The following is a 20,285-nucleotide window of genomic DNA, read 5'->3' on the forward strand; positions in this document are numbered from 1 at the left end:
ACAGTCCATTGTGGTAGAAAGTCATGGTGGTAGTCAACTCTACGGAGGCAGGGGCTTGCAGCTAAAATCCCTTATCTTCTAATATCTCAGTAGGGAGGGAAACAGAAAGTGATGGATAATGGTGTTCCGAGAGAGAGAGAGAGAGAGAGAGAGAGAGAGAGAGCCCCAAGCTTGTAAAAGGAAGAAATAGAACAAAAAATAAAATAAACAACAGAAAAGTAATTGAAACTATTCTTAATACCTTAATAAGTCTCAAAATTGAAAACCATACACTAAATATATATTAACCTCTGTACAGTCATATATCCTCAGCATTAAAAAGATTTATTTTATACATGTGAAAAAAAATGGTGTTCTGCTTAACTTTTCCTTTATCTTTTTTTCTTTCTTTCTTTTGGAGACAAGGTCTTATGTAGCCCAGATTGGCCTAAGCTTGAGGCTGACTTTGTATTTTCAATCCTCCAAAGTGTTGGGATCACAGATGTGATTACAGATGTGTACCATCATACCCAGGTTCATATGCCCACAGAATATACCATACAATGCAGGGGACTGAACCCAGTGCTTCATGTATGCTAGGCAAGCATGCCTAACTGACTAAGCCTTAATTTCTCTGTTTCTTGTTTGTTTGTTTGTTTGTTGAGATAAGGTTTCTCTGTGTAGCCATGGCTGTCCCAAAACTCACTTTGTAGACCAGACTGCAGTGCATGCGCGCGCGCGCACACACACACACATACACACACACACACACACACACACACACACACACACACACACACCCCAACCTCCTTACCCCAACTCAATTTCTCACTTTTCTTCAATTCAAGACCCCCAGCCCATGGGATGGCACTGCCCATGTTCAGGATGAGGCTTTCCCTTGTCAATTATCTCTGAAAACACCCTCAAAGTCGTGCCCAGAGAGTGCCTCTCTAGGAGATTCTAAATCCAGTTGTCAGTAAAGATCAGGTCATCCAGAGATGGTGCCTGTTCCTCTCTGTCTGTGTGCAGGTCATCAGGTTGAGCCCCAGAGAATTCCTTGTTCTTCTTAGTCTAGTCGTGCCCCTCCCTCCTGAGGCAGTGAGCCCAGAATGTACCAGCTGGGTTGATGGGTCGTGAGAAAGGGAACCTCTTCCATGGTCACCCACAGCCTGTGATTCACTATCTATTTCAGTGACATGCACGATCTGGGTGAGGTCTTGCAGCATGGGTCATGACTGCCTTGGCCAACATGAAAAGCAGACTCATCCTTCTCTGTCTACATCTCAACTCTTGCTCTGGCCTAGGGCTGGCTGTCAGATGCATGAAGTTCTCGGCTCCCCCAGGTTCTGTCTCATTTGTCCTTGTGCCTGCTGCTTACCTGGATCCATGACCTTCAACATCAAGACTCTTCTCTCCTCTCTTATGGATCTATATGTCTGTCTGTCTATCTATCTATGTCTGTTTCTATGTGTGCACATTCATGCTGCACATGTGTGCAAGGACATGTCTGCTAGGACAACATGTGAGAGTCAATCCCCTCCTGCCACCTTGTGGGAACCAAGGGTTGAATTCAACCCCTCAGAGCCTCTACCCACAGAACCATCTCAACACTTTGCCTTCCTTTTTTTTAAAGATTTATTTATTTTATGTCTATAAGTACACTGTAGCTGTTTTCAGACCCACCAGAGGAGGACATAGAATCCCATTACAGATGGTTGCGAGCCACCATGTGGTTGCTGGGAATTGAACTCAGGACCTCTGGAAGAGCAGTCAGAGCTCTTAACCGCTGAGCCATCTCTCCGGGCCTCGCCTTGACCTTTTTTGAGGCAATGTCTCCTGTCGAAGCCAACGCTCACTGATTTCATTAGACTGGCTGTCTAGTGAGCTTGGGGGTGGGGGTGGGGGTGCATTTGTCTCTGCTCCTCCAGAACTGCAGTTACAGATGGGTGTGACCACAGCCAGGTCTTTCTGTGGGCACCGGGGATCTGAACTCAGTTCTGCATGCTTGTGTGGCAAGAACTTCCCACACTGGACTCTCTTCGTGTTCCCCCTCCCACTCCTATATTTGGCTGAAGCTTCTTGTCACCTTCTGTGTCATTTGACACTCCTTGAGCTGGGAAGCCATTTCGCCAGAGAGTGTGACATATGAGGGTGAGCTAGTGTGGGTCTGGTCACAGTGGTTTGGTTTTGAGGCCTCAGTTATCACTAATCTCCCCCATAGTCAAGCCTGTTGCGGATTCTCTGCCTGTGGCCACTGGTTAAATTTCTTAGCACATGTGCACACACAAGCGGAAGGACCTGGAGTGATTGGGGACACAGGTTCCTTCATCTTCCATGGTGCCATTATAGCAGACGTAGTGTGGAAGAATGCTGGCAGAAGCTGTGGAGAGGAGAGAACAGGGCTGTGGGCTGGAAGAGTGGCCCCGACTGCACTGTCATTCATCCTTCCCAGCCACAGAAGCTCCAATCCCGTTGTATGGTATCACAGGTCAGCGGAGGAGAAACGACATCAACTAAGCACAACTAGATAGCCAGCCATATAGACACAGCAGAGAATTGTGTGGACCTAGAGACATGGTATGGACTGAGATCTGCATTGGGGCTGTGGTGATTTGAATATGCTTGGCCCAGGGAGCGGCACTCTTTGGAGGCGTGGCCTTATTGGAGTGGGCGTGTCACTGTGGGCGTGGCTTTTAGATCCTTATCCCCTAGCTGCCTGGAAGCCAGTCTTCTAGTAGCCTTCAGATGAAGATGTAGAACTCTCAGCTCCTCCTGCACCATGCCTGCCTGGATGCTGCCATGCTCCCACCTTGATGATAATGGACTAAATCTCTGAACCTGTAAGCCAGCCCCAATTAAATGTTGTCCTTATAGGAGTTGCCTTGGTCATGGTGTCTGTTCACAGCAGGAAAACCCTAACTAAGGCAGGGGTGGTGCTGGTACAGAAGTAGAGGTCACAGTGGCTAAGGCTGGTGTTGAGGCGGGTACGTGAGGAGCTCAGGCCAGTAGCAAGGCTGGGCCCTGCATTTCCTGCTAGCTGTGGTATAGTTTAAAGTTTTCCCAAGCTGGGTGGTGGCTGCTGTGCCTTTTACAGTGTGGGGGAAGGGGATGGTTTGCCTAGGAACTGTCTCTCAGGGACTGTGAAAGAAGGAGCAGGGCTAGAGACTAGGAGATGAATGATCGTGTCTCTACACACACCAGTGTGTGTAGAGGAAGACTGGGGGGGCAAAGAGGCCTTTTACTGTCTAGGGTACTGAATGAAGACAGAAGGAGACCAGGAATGGCTCCCAGCTCCTTAGCTAGGAGAGCTGGTTGCTTGATGCTGGTATCTGCTGAGGTCTTCCAACATCTCTGGTAGAGAAATCAGGATTTGTCTCTGGGATAAGCTAAAGCTGTGTTTTGTGTTGGACTCCTAAAGGCTCACAAGTAAAGACTGACAATAAACAGAGGGAGAAGATTCTTCTGGGAGCCGAGCGTATAAGTGGTAATGAGGATGGGGAAGCAGGTCTAGGAAGAACAGAAACAGTGGAATAGCCGTTGCCATTGTTACGGACCCATGGGAGCAGTGGGAGCCCCACAAATAGATGTCCAGGGACCGGGAGCCTGTCATATTTGTAGGGGGATTCAAAATGAGGGGGGCAGGCCCAGAGCTGATGGGTGTATGGATGTTCTCAATGGGAACGTGGGTGGAATCTGTTCTTTCTGAAGGTCCTGTGAGCACAGAGGCAGATGTGGGACAATACTGAGAGGACATGGGTTGGCTGGACAGAGGGACATGGGTTGGCAAGGACATCTACTAGTCAGGCTCTTCACCTAGCTGTTTAAAAGGCCTCAGTCTATTGTCCTTTGAGGATACACTTTCTGCCTCAACCCTGTGTGTGTGTGCACACACATGCGTGCATGCACATGTGCATGCGCCTCTGTGGGTGTTTGTGTGTGTCCATGAACACATGCACGTGTAGAGGCCAGAGAACAACCTTGGGCGTCCTTTTCCAGGTTTCGTGATGGCTGTTCTTGGTTGTCAACTTGACTACCTGTTGAACCCAATGGCTGGATACATGCGTGAATGATTTTTCTTAATTAATTCATCTGAAGTGGGAAGACCCCCTTTTACTCTGGATCTTTTGGAGTGGGCAAGACGCCTTTAATCTGGGCCACACCTTCTGCCGGCAGCCTGTATAAAAGACACGGAAGAAGGAAGTTCGTTCTCTTTGCCTGTTTGTTCTGGTTCTTGCTGGCAAGTCCATTCTGTCACTAGCATTAGAGCCTTCTTCTGTGGTATGCTGGTGTTTACTGAAGACTAGCTGGGACATCAGTCTCACGGACTTAACAACTACTGGATTCTTGGTCCTTCTGTTGGTAAACACCATTGGACTAACTGGACCACAGCCTGTAAGCCGTTCTAATAAATCTCCTTTCTCTATATACACAGATTCATTTTATACCTTCTGTTCCTCTGGAGAATTCTGAGCAATCAGGAATTGTTCACTGTTTGTTTGAGACAGGGTCTCTAACTGACCCTGAGCTCTCCGATTAGGCTAACCAGCAGCCTCTACCTCCCTAGTGCTAAGATTATAGACAAGCACCACTGTAGTTGGCTTTTTATGTGGGTTCCAGGGTGTGAACTCAAGTCCTAACGGCTGGAACCATCTCTCTTGTTCCCTTATATCTTTCTGCCAACACTTCCCTGGGGAGGTGCTAGGCACCTCTACCTGGTGCTAGGGCCGCATAAGCTTTGCGCCTCCTAGCGGGAAGCCTGTGTGTCCGCTTCCCTGGCAACCTCTGAGGACCCAAACCTGCAACCCGGCATCTGGAGCCTTGTCTGTGATTGGCTAATCCATTTCCTGCATCCTCGTGAGGCGCTTGGTCTCCTCCTCTCATAATCACTTCCTTGCTCGCACTAAATAAAGAGCGCCCGGGCTACATTTAGCAGCGCCCACTTCCAAAATAAACAGAAGCACAGAGATTAGCTGAGATAATAGCTCAATTAAACAGCTGCAAGGCGGCCGGCCACGCACAGGGTCCATGGTGTGGGAAGATGTCCACGTGCCCCTCTTGGAGTTTGGAGATGGCCATGGTAGTGGTCAGGGATGCACAGGTTCTGCGTCTTGACATTCCCAGGTGGTGTCCAGGCTCTGCTGTGTTCTAGCTGTGTGGTGGTCAGCAATGAACTTGCCCTCTCTTGAGTCTGTTGTGGAGTAGCAACCACAGTGGCACCAACTTGATAAAGTGCTGGCATGTGGCTGGGCCAGCCTGTGTCTCACCTCTTGCCATCATTTTACCAAGGGCTTCGTGGTTACTTGTGGGGCTAGCAGCAGAGCTCCTGGTCACCTCATTGGTTGGTGTTTGGAGGGGCTGTGGTTTGAATGTAAAATGTCCCTCATAGGAGCATATGCTTGAACAGCTGATTGCCAGATGGTGGCGCTGTTCTTGGAAGCTGTGGGACTGTTAAGTTCCACTGATTGGTGGATGTATGCCACGGGGTAGGGGTGGGGGGCTCTGAAGGTTATATCATCACCCCACTTCTGGTCCTAGTCTCTGCTCCCTCCCCTCCCTATAGAATTCTAATGGATGTATCCAGGATCTCTGCTGGTGTGGGATGGGAAAACTGTCATGCCTTGTATCCTAAGAATGCATTGTGCTTCTCGCTGCTGGTCACTAAGATCACACAGAAGCTCAGGGGAAGTAAAGGCTACACTGAGGGTGGTTAAGAAATCTCCAGACCCGGTTAGGCAGAGGCGATGCACACCATTAGTCCCAGCACTTTGGAGGCAGAGGCAGGTGGATCTCTGAGTTCAAGGCCAGCCTGGTCTGCAGAGTGAGTTCCGGATCGCTAGGGATCCACAGAGAGAAACTCTATCTTAAAACCCTCCCCCCCACCTCAAAACATTCTCCAGTCTCAAACTGGAAGCCACAGCAAGGCAGGACCAACCAAACACATAAAGACCAGCAGACATGAAGAGCCCAGGTAAACATCCCTGTCCCGTTTCCTGCTCAGGAAGTCAGACTGGAAGGACACAACACTAGAGCAGGCAGCAAGGGAGGGTCCAGACGGACACACTACCTGTGGGTCTCCTGTCCAAGGATTCAGTTGATATGAATGGAGATGTCTTAAAAGCACACACCTGTATCCAAGGGTGCAGCTTTATTCTTTCTTGTTGTTCCCTTAACACAGTGTGACAGTTTACACAGTATCAAGTGTACTGTGTCATCTAGATATGGTGGGAGGAGGAGGAGGAGGTGGTGGTGTATGTCAACACCAAGCTTTGGTGTGTAGGGGACCCGAGAAGCTAGGGCTTGGATCTCCCTAAGGTTCTGAGAACCCCCCCCCCCCCCGCCCAGGATGCCTTCAGTGGCTGCCTGGTGGTCTGCTGTCTTCACCCAAATGGAATGACCCAGCTCAGCCCCAGTGTGAATATGTCACAGCAACTCTCTTATGGGATTCTGTTCATATCTTAGGGAGTTCTGTTTTCCCAGCATCCTGAGTTCCCAGGAGCATTTCCATAGCAACAGTGAAACCATCACTTTTGTCTGCGGAGGTGCAGGATAATTACAGCTCTGGAGTTCCCTAGGACTGACTTTTGGAGACAGTAGAGGGGACACAGAGGTCATGGTGCCTGAACACTGCACTCAGGGAAGACTTCACTTTTCCAGGCTGATAAACAACCAGCTTAAACCCTTTTGTACATTGGAAAAGAGAGGCTCAGCCCAGGCTGAAGACTCGGCTTAGCAGTAGAGTGTGTGTGGAGAATCTGCCAGTGAGGGGCTAGGAGTGTGGCTTGGTGGTAGAGTATATGCCTAGAATCTACTAGTGAGGAATTTAATGGTAGAGAACTTGCCCAGAAATGCCTAGTAATAGGCAGGAGGCTTGATTCTGTGGTAAAACACCTGCCTAGAATCCCCAGTGAGGGGCTGGGGGCGTGGTTCAGTGGTAGAGCCCCTGCCTAGAATCCCCTAGTGAGGGGCTGGGGGCGTGGCTCAGTGGTAGAGCCCCTGCCTAGAATCCCCCAGGGAGGGGCTGGGGGTGTGGCTCAGTGGTAGAGTCCCTGCCTAGAATCCCCCAGTGAGGGGCTGGGGTAGAACTCCAAGGTAGAGCAGGGATCAAGAGTGCTGTAGGATACAAATCCTTCACCATGATGGCAAACAGGCATCTTGATATTTCTGAGGAGAATGGATCTTTTGGTGCCGAGAGGTGGTGATGCTCACAGGACATTGTCACTTACCTTCCCCCTGAGACAAGCCTCTTAGTTCATGATTTAGCTGAAATTCTTTAAAACTCTGACATCAGGGGGTGGGGTGTGTGTGGCTTAGTTGGTAGGATACACGCTATTTGGCGTGGGCCCTGGATTCATCTCCAAGTAACGCACAGAGCGAGGGTGACTGTTTATACCTGCATCCTAGCCCTGGGAGTTGGAAGCAGGAAGATTAGAAATTTAAGGTCATCCTCAACTACAAAGTTAGTTCCAGGCCGGCCTGGGCTAGAGGCTGTCATGGTGCTATATGTGTCTTATATGAGTACTTTAGAAGCTGAGGCAGGAGGATTGCAAATTCTTGGCCACCTGTCACTGATCAGTAAGTCATTCCAAAGCCAATAAATAAAGATAGTAAAGATGAAATAACAACAAAAAACCTAGACTCAGTAAAATTGCCAGATTAAAAATAAACTACAGGGGGCTGGAGAGGTGGCCCAGCCGTTAAGGGCACCGGCTGCTCTTCCAGAGGACCAGGGTTCAATTCCCGGGACCCATGTGGCATGTCATACCTCTCTGTAACTCCAGTTCCAGGGCTTCTGACACCTTCCCACAGATTCTCATGCAGGCAAAATGCCAATGAACATAAAATAAGAATAAATTAAAATAAACAGATAAATACTAAATCATCAACAAATTCAAGCTAAAGAGGAAAGCAGCCAGGATGGGTTTCTGTCCCAGGCGCTAGGGTACCCCTTCATCATAACATGAGTATATTCCTGATCCTCAGAAGAAGCCAAGAAGGAGGGTCACGGATCTGAAGGGTTGACTGCAGATAGAAAAGCCACATTGATGGGGCCGCTGGACTCTTCTGCTTCTGGTACCTGAGTGTTGTATGTTGAAACCTTCCTGCTTCAGTAGGAACTTGTACTTGGAGGGGAAAGGTTCAGCCTTTAAAGTGGGGTGATGGCTCAGTGGATAGAGTACTTTCAGTAGAAGTGTGAGGACTTGAGTTCAGATCCCGAGAACCCGTGAAAAGCCAGGCCTAGCCTGGAACTCAGCACTAAGGATGGGGGAGCAGAGGCAGAAGGCTCCTGAGGACTTCCTGGCTAGATAGTGTAGCCAATCAGTGAGTTTCGGATTGATGATTGACCTTGTCTCAAAAGTAAGGCTGTGGGTGATAGAAAGAAACATCCAGTGTCCGTGTCCACCCTCCTAGGGTATATGCAGGGTGTATGCAGCACATATACATATACTACACACACACACACACACACACACACACACCACACACCACACACACATACATACACACATACATACACACACACATACCACACATACAACACACACACAACACACACAACACACACACACAACACACACAACACACATACAACACACACACACATAAACACACACACACCACACACACATACACACACACAACACACACACACCACACACACATACACACACCACGTACACCCACACCACACACACACACACCACACACACACACCACACACCACACACACCACATACACACACACACACACACACACACACACACACACACACACAGTTAAAACTTTTAGAAAGTGGCCCCAGATGTCTCATAATATAAAGAAATAAAGAAGCAAAAATTAAATGTGAATGTCTTGTGCCCAGCAGTCTTCATGCTGAAAAGTACCTCACACATGAGTTTGTTCCTCATGACTGGGATTCTGGAGAGGGCTCAAGGTGAGCAGAGGTCCACAGTGAGCCCCTGAGCTTCTGAGGGCTTGAACCTTGTCTTTCCAAGGAGGATGGCTGGGTGGTTCCAGGTGAAAGAGAAGCCACCATTTGTGTGCTTTTGTCCTGGAAGGATGCAGCTGATAGCGAGGGTGAAAACATGGGTCTCTGGGGTTCTGTGGATTCTGTTGTCTGTCCCGGATAGATGGGCACTTTACCTGTTGTGTGAGGCCGTGCCTCAGTTTCCCCATGATCAAAAAAAGCGACACCTATGGTGTTCACCTCTGGTGTTACTGGAGGGTCGTGTGATTTTGCTGTGGGTAAGAAGACGGAAGCAGGGCAGGCTGGGCAGGGACAGATATGAGCGCTGTCTGCTGGTGTTTGCAAAATACCTGCGCTAAAGCAGAGGGAGAGGCGTGAACGCCTTCCCACGCCACGCTGTGGGAAGAGGAGGTTCCCTCTGCCTGAGCCGCCGCAGCTCTGCCAGATCTCCTGCGCTGTGAATATAGACAGCCGAAGCAGGGGAGGGTGCCCGGGGACCAGGGTTTCCCAATCTCTCTGCCTCCCTAGGAAGAAACCTTGGGAGAGGAGGAGGCGGGCGTGTCGTGCCGCTCCTGGGGGTGGGGGTGCAGAGAAAGCCTGCTGTACCGCCATGCACGGTGGTGGGCAGCAGGTGCTCAGGGGCCTCCCTGTCCCCACAGCATATGCGAGAGGCTGCTGAGCGAAGGCAACAGCTGGAGTTGGAGCATGAGCAAGCCCTGGCCATTCTCAATGCCAAGCAGCAGGAGATCCAGCTTCTGCAGCAGGTGAGCCCAGGAGGGTGTGTGTGTGTCTGTCTGTGTCTGTCTGTCTGTCTGTCTGTGTGCCTGTGTGCTTCGCCGAGAGGGTGGGGTATGTGTATGTGCTTGGCCTGGGAGGGTGAAATGTGTGTGTATGTGTGTGTGTGTGTGTGTGTGTGCACGCGCGCGTGTGCACGTGCGTGCACGCACGTGCATGTGAACATGCTTGCTGGGCCTGGGGAGGTGGTTCTAACTGTGCACCACTTTGAGTCTTGATGGCTGCAAAGCCCCTTCGTGGCCTTTAGTCTCCTGTGGGCTCTGGTTTCCCTTAGGCCTACTCCAGGTACTGTCTTGTAACCCACAAACCTTGCAAAGCGGTCCCATCAGATGCTGGGCTGTGTCAGGAAAAGCATGTCAGAGCAGCTCCTGCAAGGGGCGTGTCTCATTTCAGCCTCCAGGAAGCAGGCTGCTTCACTGCCTCCCTCATTTCATTCACTCCAGCCTGGGATGAAATCTTGTCCCAGGGAAAGGGAAAGGCAATGGGAACCCAGGCTCTGGCTGGGTCCGTTTGGTACATTCCTGACATGGTCTGTTGGGATATCACAGAATAGCTGCTGTTGGGTGTTTTTTAACATGTGTTAATAAGTGATAAACCTAGCTGTACATATGGCAAGATTCCATTATTAGGTAGGTAGATATATGGGTGGATGGATGGATAGATAGAAAAATAGATAGATAGATAGATAGATAGATAGATAGATAGATAGATAGATAGATAGATAGATAGGTAGGTAGGTAGGTAGATAGATAGATAGATAGATAGATAGATAGATAGATAGATAGATAGATAGGTCGGTCGGTCAGTCAGTCAGTCAGTCAGACAGACAGACAGGCAGAAGAGGACATAGAGCAGATAAGAAGTAAGAGAAGCCAAGAAAACAAGAGAAAATAGGAGACACAACAGGAAGCAGGGTATACCTTCCACTACACTATGATGGTGGGTGGGACTGAGGAAGCCCATCCCTATCTCAGTCTATGCTTGCTTTGCTGTCCTGTCTCTTTCCTGGGTAGGAAGGTCCCTATTGCAAGAACAGGGGCTGAGAGGAGGGAGCATTAAAGAATTAGAATATGGAGACCAGAGACTGACTGGCCCTCATCGCTCTCCTCTCTTGCCTGAAGTCTAGCATGCCGACCTCCTGGTCCCATTCATTTTCTTAACAGAGAGCAGTTGGCCCCTGCAGGGAGAGCGTACCCACAAAGGTACCAGAGGTACAATATCACCCACACCTGAGCATCTATGGAACTCGAGGCTAGGCTGTGGGTGTTTGATCCCCGGCTCAGTACTGGCCAGGACGAGTTGAGAGTAGAGTGGGTGACTCCTGTACCCTCTGCATGGCTCCATGCCAACCATCAAATGGTTGACATGACTCCTTGCTCACACAGGGAATAGGGACGCTCGGTTGTTCGACCAGCCTAGGTGCCAATAAAAATCTGTCTGCTTTTCCAAATCAGAGACTATCAGCCAGAGGCAACAGGTGGCTGACTTTTGAAGCCCCTTTTCTAGTCGATAAGCGAGACTTTTTATTAGGTAGAGATTTCATTAAGCCACTGTTCATGGAGACTGTCACAACCCTACTGCCTGTCACAACAAATTGGCCAGCATACCTGAGGAACAATATTTTGTCAGGATATTATTCTTATCTTCTTCTCGGGGGCTGGGAGGGACAGGAGGCCTCTCATCTATTCATTGTAGTCTGTAAGCCATGTCCCCAGGCTGGGTCCATGGGAGACAGATAAGGAGTCTGCAGAAATACAAAGGATGTCTCTCTCCTAAGGACGACAGGATATGACTCCTCACAGATGGCTTCCTGGGAGCCTAGGGTGATATTGACTGAGTATCTATCAGATTTGAGAAGGAACCAGCCCCACCTGTTTACTCATTTCCTCTCTCTGTCTCTGTCTTTCTCTGTCTCTCTGTCTCTGTCTCTGTCTGTCTCTCTGTCTTTTTATCTGTCTCTCTCTGTGTCTATCTCTCTGTCTCTCTCTGTGTCTGTCTCTGTCTCTCTCTGTGTCTGTCTCTCTGTCTCTCTGTGTCTGTCTCTCTGTCTCTCTCTGTCTCTCTCTGTGTCTATCTCTCTCTGTCTCTGTACTCTGTATCTCTGTCTCTCTCTGTCTCTCTGTCTCTCTCTTTCTGTCTCTCTGTCTCTCTCTTTCTGTCTCTGTCTCTCCTCTCCCCTCCCTCCCCCTCTCCCTCTCCCTCTCCCTCTCCCTCTCCCTCTCTCTCTCTCTCTCTCTCTCTCCTCTCTCTCTCTCTCTCTCTCTCTCTCTCTCTCTCTCTCTCTCTCTGTTTCCTGTCATCCAATCTCCTTGATCTTTTTGTCCCTTTATCATGGTCTTTAGTTTGGCCATATGGGTACCTCTTCATCTATGGGGACGTAGGAAGAGAAACTGGATAAAATCAACTGCCAATTTTGTAATTTCTTAGAAATGACGGTTATAACAACAACAACAACAATAACAATATCAATATCAATAATGGCATAAGGGAGGGGTGGTGGAAGCCGAGTGGAAGGAGACCATGAACTCTTCCCCAAGTTCGTGGTTCACTTGGTCCTCTCTGGATGGCACTGTCTGTCCCCTGCCCCAGCTGATGACTGCTTCCCTCACAGTGCTGGCTCTGCATTAGACACAGAGCCAATTCAGAAAGGGAGCTATGGTGTCCAGGGAGCCCCTGACTCTGCCACCCCAGGGTGGAGGTAAATGAAGAATTTCATGGCAAACGCATCAGCCCCATCAATGATCATCACCTTGAAGGGAACCAAAACCTCTCATGGGTTTGCAAGGGTCCCCAGGCCGTTTTGCATACCTGTTGTGGTGTAGGAGTTTGCTCCCAACAAAAGTACCCTCTTGGCACCAGCATGGGTCACAGGTCTACAGTGGACAGTGTCAGGATGTGTCTGTCCACTCGTTGGTTTGGCCATGAGAAGAACATTCGGGTTTCTAGGACAGGTCATCTTGTAGCGGGAGCTCAGTGATCGCTGGGCAAACTCCAGAGCTGGGGAGCTAGGTTGGCACAGAGAGGCTGTCCCCCAACTCAGCCTTTATCTCAGTGCCTCCAAGAGATAGAGATGGTGAATTCTTGTCACTACACACTCCTACCCTTGTATCATTCTGAGTAAACTATGACCATGGCAGGCAGCCTTCCTGGGACCTGGGAAGGCTCTCCTCTTGAGAGCCTGGGGTTGCAAACTGGCTAGACGTCCTGTGATGTGAGTCTGATCCCACAGAGACCTCTCCAGAGCCTTTCTGTGACCCTAGAGTACCACTTTCATGGCTGTGAATTGTCAGCGACCCAGGCCACCCGTGCTCTCATCCTTACTGTCTAGTGTCTGTGCAAAGGTTTTGTACTTTAGAGTCACAGCTTCCAATCCCGGGCCTGTTTCTGAAATGGGAAAGCACAGAGGAGCCAGCCAGCATGGGCTGCATAACATATTCTTTGCTGATTTCTGCCCTTATGATGGAAGTCTAGGCTTTGTTGTTTTACGTGGGGGAGAGTTGGGATATGCACGGACCGACATTATACACGGACTCCGGAGAGCATGGGTTCTACTATTGTTTGTGCTACTGGGGATGGAAGCCAGGACCTTGTACATGCTAGGCAAGTGCTCTGTCACTGAAGCTTTGGCATCGTTCCTCTGTTTCCCTAGACATGCCCCCGGGATGTGGACATGTGCCTGTCAACATCTCAGCGGCCCTGATGAGTGTCCAACTCGGGGCTCCTGTCTGAGGCCCTGTAGCTCCAATAGTTACGAGAATCTCATTTAAACTAAAATCAATAACAGTAATAAAAAATAACAAAAAGACTCTTCTTAGCTCCATCCTACGCCTATCGTCCTGACACAGGATGGCTCCCAGGGCAAGTGTCCTATGCCTGTGTCTTGTATCCCTCCTGTGTGCATGTCTGTCTTGAATCTATCATTGTATGTGCAGACTATTCCTTCCTTCCTGACAACTGCCCCTGCAGGTGATAGGTCCCTTCTGTCGTGGGGAGCGCTGTGTGCTTCCTGGGGAGCCATAACTCTTCTCTGTGCTTCTCCATCTGCAGGCATCCTGTCTCCCACGAAGGTCACACTCCCCCCAGCCCCCAGTGCTGGCAGTGGCCCCAAAATGTGCCTCGCCTGAGCTACTGATGAGTTTTTTTTTTTTTTTTTGAGACTCTGGAACTGCCAACATGCAGTGTTAAATTTAACAATCTATTCCAATCGCCCAAATGGCCCAGCTTGGAAGTGGCCCATGAAAATGAACTCCTGATCGGCATCCAGAGGCAGAGATGGAGTCGCTGCTGCCAAGTTGGCCCGGCCTCCCCGGCCTGCCTGAGTGCTTTGTTGATTGAATCCTGACAGTTGAAAACTGTCTTTGACTCGATGACAAGAGATATTTATAAAAATCTCTCTGCTCCCTGGCTGGTTCCTCCCCACCCCGTGCCCCCATTTTGTTATTTCTTCTGTTATTGTGGCTGTTTTTGTTTTGAAAGGAACAATTTCAAGTGTCAGCGCGTGAGCCGAATTCAATAACCGAGTGATTAGCGGGGCCGGGTTCTAGCGGCTCGCCTGGCTCATAGACCCTCAGTGGGGATTTGTGAGAATGAGACGCGAGGCGAATGAGCTTTTTGGGAATCTTGGGCTTATTCTCCTTTGAGTCTGTGCCACGGAGCCGGGTTCTTGTCTCGGCCCAGCCCACACAGAATCTCACAGTGGCGGAGATGAGGTAATATTCAGTTCTCACCCTCCCCAGTGCAAGGTCCAGGCTGATACTCTCTGGAAATGGAAACCCCGGTATGAGCCCAGCTGGGCACATGGTTTCCTAATTAGAGCAGGTGATGAGGCAGGAGACTGGAGTGCTAGGAAGCAAACCCTTTCACAAGCTGAAGGGCGAGGCCCTGGGGGGCGTGGCTCAATTGTTATGTTTGTCTAGCACTCGTGAGGGCCTGGGGTCAACCCTCAGCATGGTGTGTAAGTCCATTTGCTGTGACAGCATGTGCCTAGTCTCCCCCACCCATGGGAGAAAGGAGGAAGAAGATTACAAGTTTGCCTTTGGCTAGGTGGTGAGTTTGAGGCCAGCCTGGGCTACACAAACCTTGTCTCAAAAAGCAACAATAGAAAATGAAACTGAGGAATGGTTGGAGACACAGATGGACCCAGTTTGGTCGGACACCCAGCCTGGTGAGGCAGAAGTCTGAGCTCTCTTTTTACTCTATCCTATGCTGCATCAGAAACCCCGGGCCTCAGTTCATCCACTTTCAGCGGGGAGCATCATATTCTTACCAGTGGATGATGGCATTTATCCTGTTTTCTCCAAACAGAAAACCCGATGGGAAAGTTTGTCTGTCTCTATAACTGTGGGATGACTTTGGATGTGGTTAGGTCCAGGACCTTAACCAGTCATTTCAGGCACAACTGAATCCCAAATGCCACCATAATTCATTTCTCTCTGCTTTCCCCTGGGCCACCTTCGTCTTCGGTTTTCTCTAGCCTTTCCCCTCATGGTGGTAAAATGGCTGCAGTTACACCAACTTCTCATCTCAATTCCAAAAGGAACGAACCCTCCCATTCTCCCAGGATCCCCCAGCCCAGGCTTCCAGCTGGAATTAGGCTCTGTGGTCATCAGATGAACTAATGGGAGAGTCTGGGGTTGTATTTATCTTCTCAGTAGTGAGCACTGCGCTCAGGTGAGGAGGCTGAGAAGACAAATAACATGAACTGTCACTATGCCAGGGCCTCAGGAAGAGTGGGGACAAGTGAGATCGCTTTTTAATTCTTTTGTATGCATTTCCCTTTGCCAGGCAGGGGCTCTCATGCGAAATTTCCTCAGTGACATGTTCCCGTGTGGTGTGACTTTAATTATGGGAAAAGAGGCAGGCCCCTGCTGCAGGCTGGAGGTGTAGGACCCCATGCACCACGGCACCTCCTTCAGGTCAGGGTGACTGGAGGAGGACTTGAAAGATATACAGGGCAGTGCCACATCTCCCAGGCAGGAGGATGGACGAGAAGAGAGTGCTCTTCAGGCTCAGCCTGGAGATCCTGCTACGCAGGTTCGTTCCTTCTCAGCCGCAGGGGCAGAGTTGCTTCCCTCACACTTAGCTGCCCAACCAGATGCTACCCCAGCCCACTCATGTCATCAGCCATGCTCTCTCCTGGGCACCATTACCATTTAAGAGTCTGGTCTTTCTCTGCTTGAGTCCCCGAAGATCATCAGACCCCTGGTGCGGCTCAGGGGAAGACCTGTAGCACTCACCCTGGGGCTGGGAAATCAGGACCCACCTGCGGGTGGCCGGCGGGCGGGCGCACACTGGTCTTGCAGATTCCGACCCAAGCCCCTCCTCCCTCGTCTAAATGCTTTCTTTTCATTCTCTCCCACCAACAGGCTCAGGTTGAAGCTAAGAAAGAGCATGAAGGGGCTGTACAGCTGTTAGAGGTGAGCAACTGTGGGCGGCTGGGGCTGGGAGGACTCTGTGGTTGCCAGAAAATAAATGGTACCCACCGCGTGCGTGTCAGAAACCGGATGTGGCCACAGCACACCGTCACTCACAATATCCCCCAAAGCATGCTGTCTCCTAGGCACTGTTACCATTTCTGTCCTTACCACTGAGGAAACGGCACAGAGAGGTAAATCAGCTTTTCCTCAGCCACACAGCCTGGGTCAGAGATGGGATTTGGCTAGCTGTTCTCATCGAGACCTGAGGAGGAGCTTTTCCTAGAATCAATGTTGGGTTGTTCCTGGGGATGCAGTCCTCTGAGGGATGGCATAGGGGACTTTACAGAAGCTTTGTGCTCCTGCTGGGGAGACACTTACGGGATCTGAGAAGGGGGAGGGGCTCGTACAGCAGTTCCCAAACTTCCTAAACGCTGGGACCCTTTAATGCACCTCCTCATGGTGTGGCAACGCCCCCCCAACCCCCAATGCAACCATAAAATTGTTTTTGTTGCTATTTCATAACTAAATTTGCTACTGTTATGAATCGTAATGTAAATATCTAATATGCAGGATATCTGATATATAGTCCTCAAAGGGCTCACGACCCACAGGTTGGGAACCGCTGGTCTAGGAGCCAACGTGGTTAGTGCCATAGCAGCCACTTGTAGGATCATTGTCCCAGTGGGAGTGGCCATCTAAGCCACATGCAGACAGACCTTCCTGAATGGTCCCGAGGATCTGGAAGTAAAACGGCCACCAGGTCCCATCATCTGGGGTGGCACACGGGGAGGGCCCGCTCCTGGTCTGTGACTTGGGTCCCCTGTGGGCCTTCTTAGAGAATGGTAGATAGGCAGAAGGAAGCTGGCAGCTCGGTGTCCTAGTCATTCCTCATGCGTAGTGAACAGTTAGCTAGTAGTCACTCTGTGAGTCGGATAGTGGTGAATTGGACCAGCTGTGTAGCTCCCCAGGCTACCTACGGCTGGGGAAGGTGGGAATTCCATGTAATTGCGAGACAACCCCTTCCCCAGGGGAGTAGCTGTTGCTGAAAACAGAGTGTGCGCACTTCTTCTATCGCCCCCCTGGAATCTATGTCTCCCACAGGAAAGGTTCTGGGATCACTATCCCATGCATTGATGTTAATGTTTGGAAGTTCCCATCGGTTAGATCAAGAGGGATGTATGTGTTCGGATGCCAGAAAAATGCAGGTTTCGGGAGAATGGAACAAGCTACCTCCAGATGGACATCCATGTTCCTGGGGGAAGAGTGTAGTCTCACCTCCCCTGGCTGGAAAGAGTCTCTTTTTTTAGCTGCCCTGAAACTTACAGACCTGGTCACCAGTGTCATTTCGGACTCCTGCTGCATTATCATGGCAGCCAGTAGCCAGTGCTTTGAGATTATGCTTGCTAACATCCATGGCACGCCATGCCTTTGTTCAGAAGCTGGGGCAGGCCCCTTGGCCACGGGTGTCCTGGGCACTGTCCACTTCATTTACACCATCTCTCTGTAATTGTCTCGCCTGGCTCTCCACCCAGAACACCCTGGACTGCATGCAGGTATTCAGTGTGGCTTTCCCTCTCGAGCGTGTACTCTGTGGTACTTTCCCTAGGTGGGCAGCTCTGAGCCCTGGGCCTGCTCCTTTCCTCCTCCTCCTCCTCCTCCTCCTCCTCCTCCTCCTCCTCCTCCTCCTCCTCCTCCTCCTCCTCCTCCTCCTTTCTCCCTTCTACAAAGCACCTTGAGGGTCTGACACTGCACAGGGGCCTGGTGTGGGTGTGGACCAGGGCTTCTCAGCCTGGCACCAGCAGAAGAGTGGGCATAGGAATACAAAAACACTCTTGGAGTGCCGAGCTGGCCCTGAGCACACATCTTCCTGCCACCGCCGGCCGATGCTATGAATTCAGATGACCGTGGGCAAGAGGCTGGGTTTAATGTTCCTTGGGGTTGGTTTGCGGTCGGAAGGGGCTGGCAGTATGCCTAGAATTCCATTATAGGTCATCAGAATTCATTCTGGCTCCTATATGCTCTTTCTCCTAGCTATCCCGAGCCAACAGCAAGCTCCTTCCATAGGGGAGAGGCACTTTGCTCTTTCTTTTCAACTTCCCCCAGTGTGGCTCCTGGTTCAGACCAGGCCCTGATACTCAAGTCAGAAAGGGTAGGTTTCCTCACTGCTTAAATGATTTTAATACATAGACTGATCATCATGGCATATCTGGGAACTTGTCACAAATATCAATCCCCAAGCCCAGGGAGAGCTCAGATGAAGTTTTTCCTTATAGGACCCTGCAAGGTCCCATGTGGATGGGCCTTGGCCACATGTAAGAGGTGGCATCAGGCTAGCTGATGGGAAAGAAGGACACTGAAAGTCTTGACCATCTCACAATCAGACTTCATAACGGATAACCCCAGGCCCCTGCAGCCCAGCCCAGACCCTACCTTAGCACTGTGGAGAGATAGGGAGACTAAGTGTGTCACAGTAGTTATCAGGATGCCTTCTAAGGGTGGCTATCTTTGCAGTGTATCAGACACCCTAGATGTTGCCTGAGTGACTGTCTGTAGGTAGAAACACCCCAAAGAAAGACAGCCTGCATCCCCGAAGGCATCAACAGTATGGCCACTAGAGGAGGCTGAGTTGGAGTTTAGTGTTGACTGAAGCCCTTCGCATACCCATCAGTTCCATAGATATTTGCAGGACTGATTCCCAGAGGGTGCACGGACAGTATTTGGGGTGTGGAGGTTGCTGTGCAGGATACCTGAGAAAATGCCAGCTTTAGGAGTTGATTAGAAACACAGTGATCATCTCCATAGTTCAGGTGAGGACCCCAAGAGCAAGAGGCAGGGTCCCCAACACATAGACAGCTGCATCCCTCTCACCACAGCAGGTGAGGCTGCAAGGGAGCTCTAGGGAATGCTGGCCCTTAGGCTGCGTGTTTGTTTGTAGTTGGCAGAAGGGACGAGTGTGCGTGGTGACATCGCCTTCCTGGCACTGAGAAATGTCATAGCAGAATGATGTATGGGAAAGACCACAGAGTTTGCGGGCGATGTCGGGGTGAGAGCAAGGGGTCTGGGCCCTGAGGACTGGGTCATTTCCTCAGAGCTCTGTTTCCATGGTAACGATGATGGAACGGGATGCTGTAGGTTGCTCTGCAGGGGATCTCTGCATGTCCTGTTGTCTTTAATTGGAGAAGTGTCCTTTACCTTCAAAGCTACCTTAGCTTGGACACTAGCGCAGCATGGAGCCCCGTGCCTCCGAGAAGGAAAGTCAGAGAAACCGCCTGTGAAGGTGGCAGGGAAGCCGGCGGCAGTCACGTCTTCGGATATTTGCCTCTGGCTTTTAAATGCTCCGCTTGCATTTGCAAGCTGCTGCATTTATTTCCAATTATAGACCCGCTTCGCCATCTGCCACTGCCACAGGTCCCAGCACAGACCCCTCCATCCCCCGCCTGCAGGTGGTATGGTTCTCTGAGAGGCTTGGGCTGGCCCATCAGGGAAGAGTGGGCGGGTGTGTCCACGAGGCTGAGTGAACTCACAGAGGCAAGGCTCCCACCATGCAACGGGGAGAGACTCCACAGTGCTCCAGATAAACACCACAGCATTGAAGCCGTAGCTAGAAGCAGCACGGTCCGCTGCGTGACATACTGGCTATCGGAGCTAACCAGTAAGTGGCCCAGACACACAATGGCTACAGCCAAGGAAGGCCGGGGGCTATGCACACGAGCCTCCTGAGGAGCCATCAACAGGGACACATGGGGACTTGAGGCTTCTGTGGGCTCTTTCTCTTTATGGTTGGAAACTGCTGAGGCCCGAGTTGGCATCCTGCCTTTCGGAGTGGAGAGAGCAGCCGAAAGCTTGGGAAGAAAGCTAGTGTTCATCGGGGTGTCCTGGCACCACACTTGGTTTCTCTGTCTTCTCTGACCTAGAAAGCCAGACTCTTCTACCCCATTTCAGTTCACTGCGGGCCACCCCCAAAGTCAGGCCCACGGTAGCGCCCCTTGTGGACGTAGTTTATAAAGCAAGCAGTTACCAACACAGCAGGGGCCTTAGCCTCAGTGGTTCTACCCAGAAACCCCCGGGGGGTCTCTGGAACACATGTATCTCCACCATCAGCTCCCTACGTGCTTCCTGGAGGGAAAGC

At 50.6% G+C, this 20,285-nt stretch overlaps 1 protein-coding gene across 16 annotated transcripts in view; it reads left to right on the forward strand.

Annotated features, from left to right (window-relative positions):
- Positions 1-20,285, forward strand: part of Rimbp2 (RIMS binding protein 2) — a 198,722-nt gene that overhangs the window by 127,009 nt on the left and 51,428 nt on the right. For 15 of the 16 annotated variants that reach the window (XM_087577809.1, XM_087577811.1, XM_087577812.1 and 12 more), the window contains 2 exons: positions 9,605-9,709; positions 16,106-16,156. In XM_087577809.1, the coding sequence (XP_087433935.1) occupies positions 9,608-9,709; positions 16,106-16,156 (153 nt within the window). In that variant the 5' untranslated portion in view covers positions 9,605-9,607. 16 annotated transcript variants of the gene reach the window in all.

This window comes from Rattus norvegicus, chromosome 12, assembly GCF_021556685.1.
Source record: "Rattus norvegicus strain SHRSP/BbbUtx chromosome 12, alternate assembly SHRSP_T2T, whole genome shotgun sequence".
Taxonomy (NCBI): domain Eukaryota; kingdom Metazoa; phylum Chordata; class Mammalia; order Rodentia; family Muridae; genus Rattus; species Rattus norvegicus.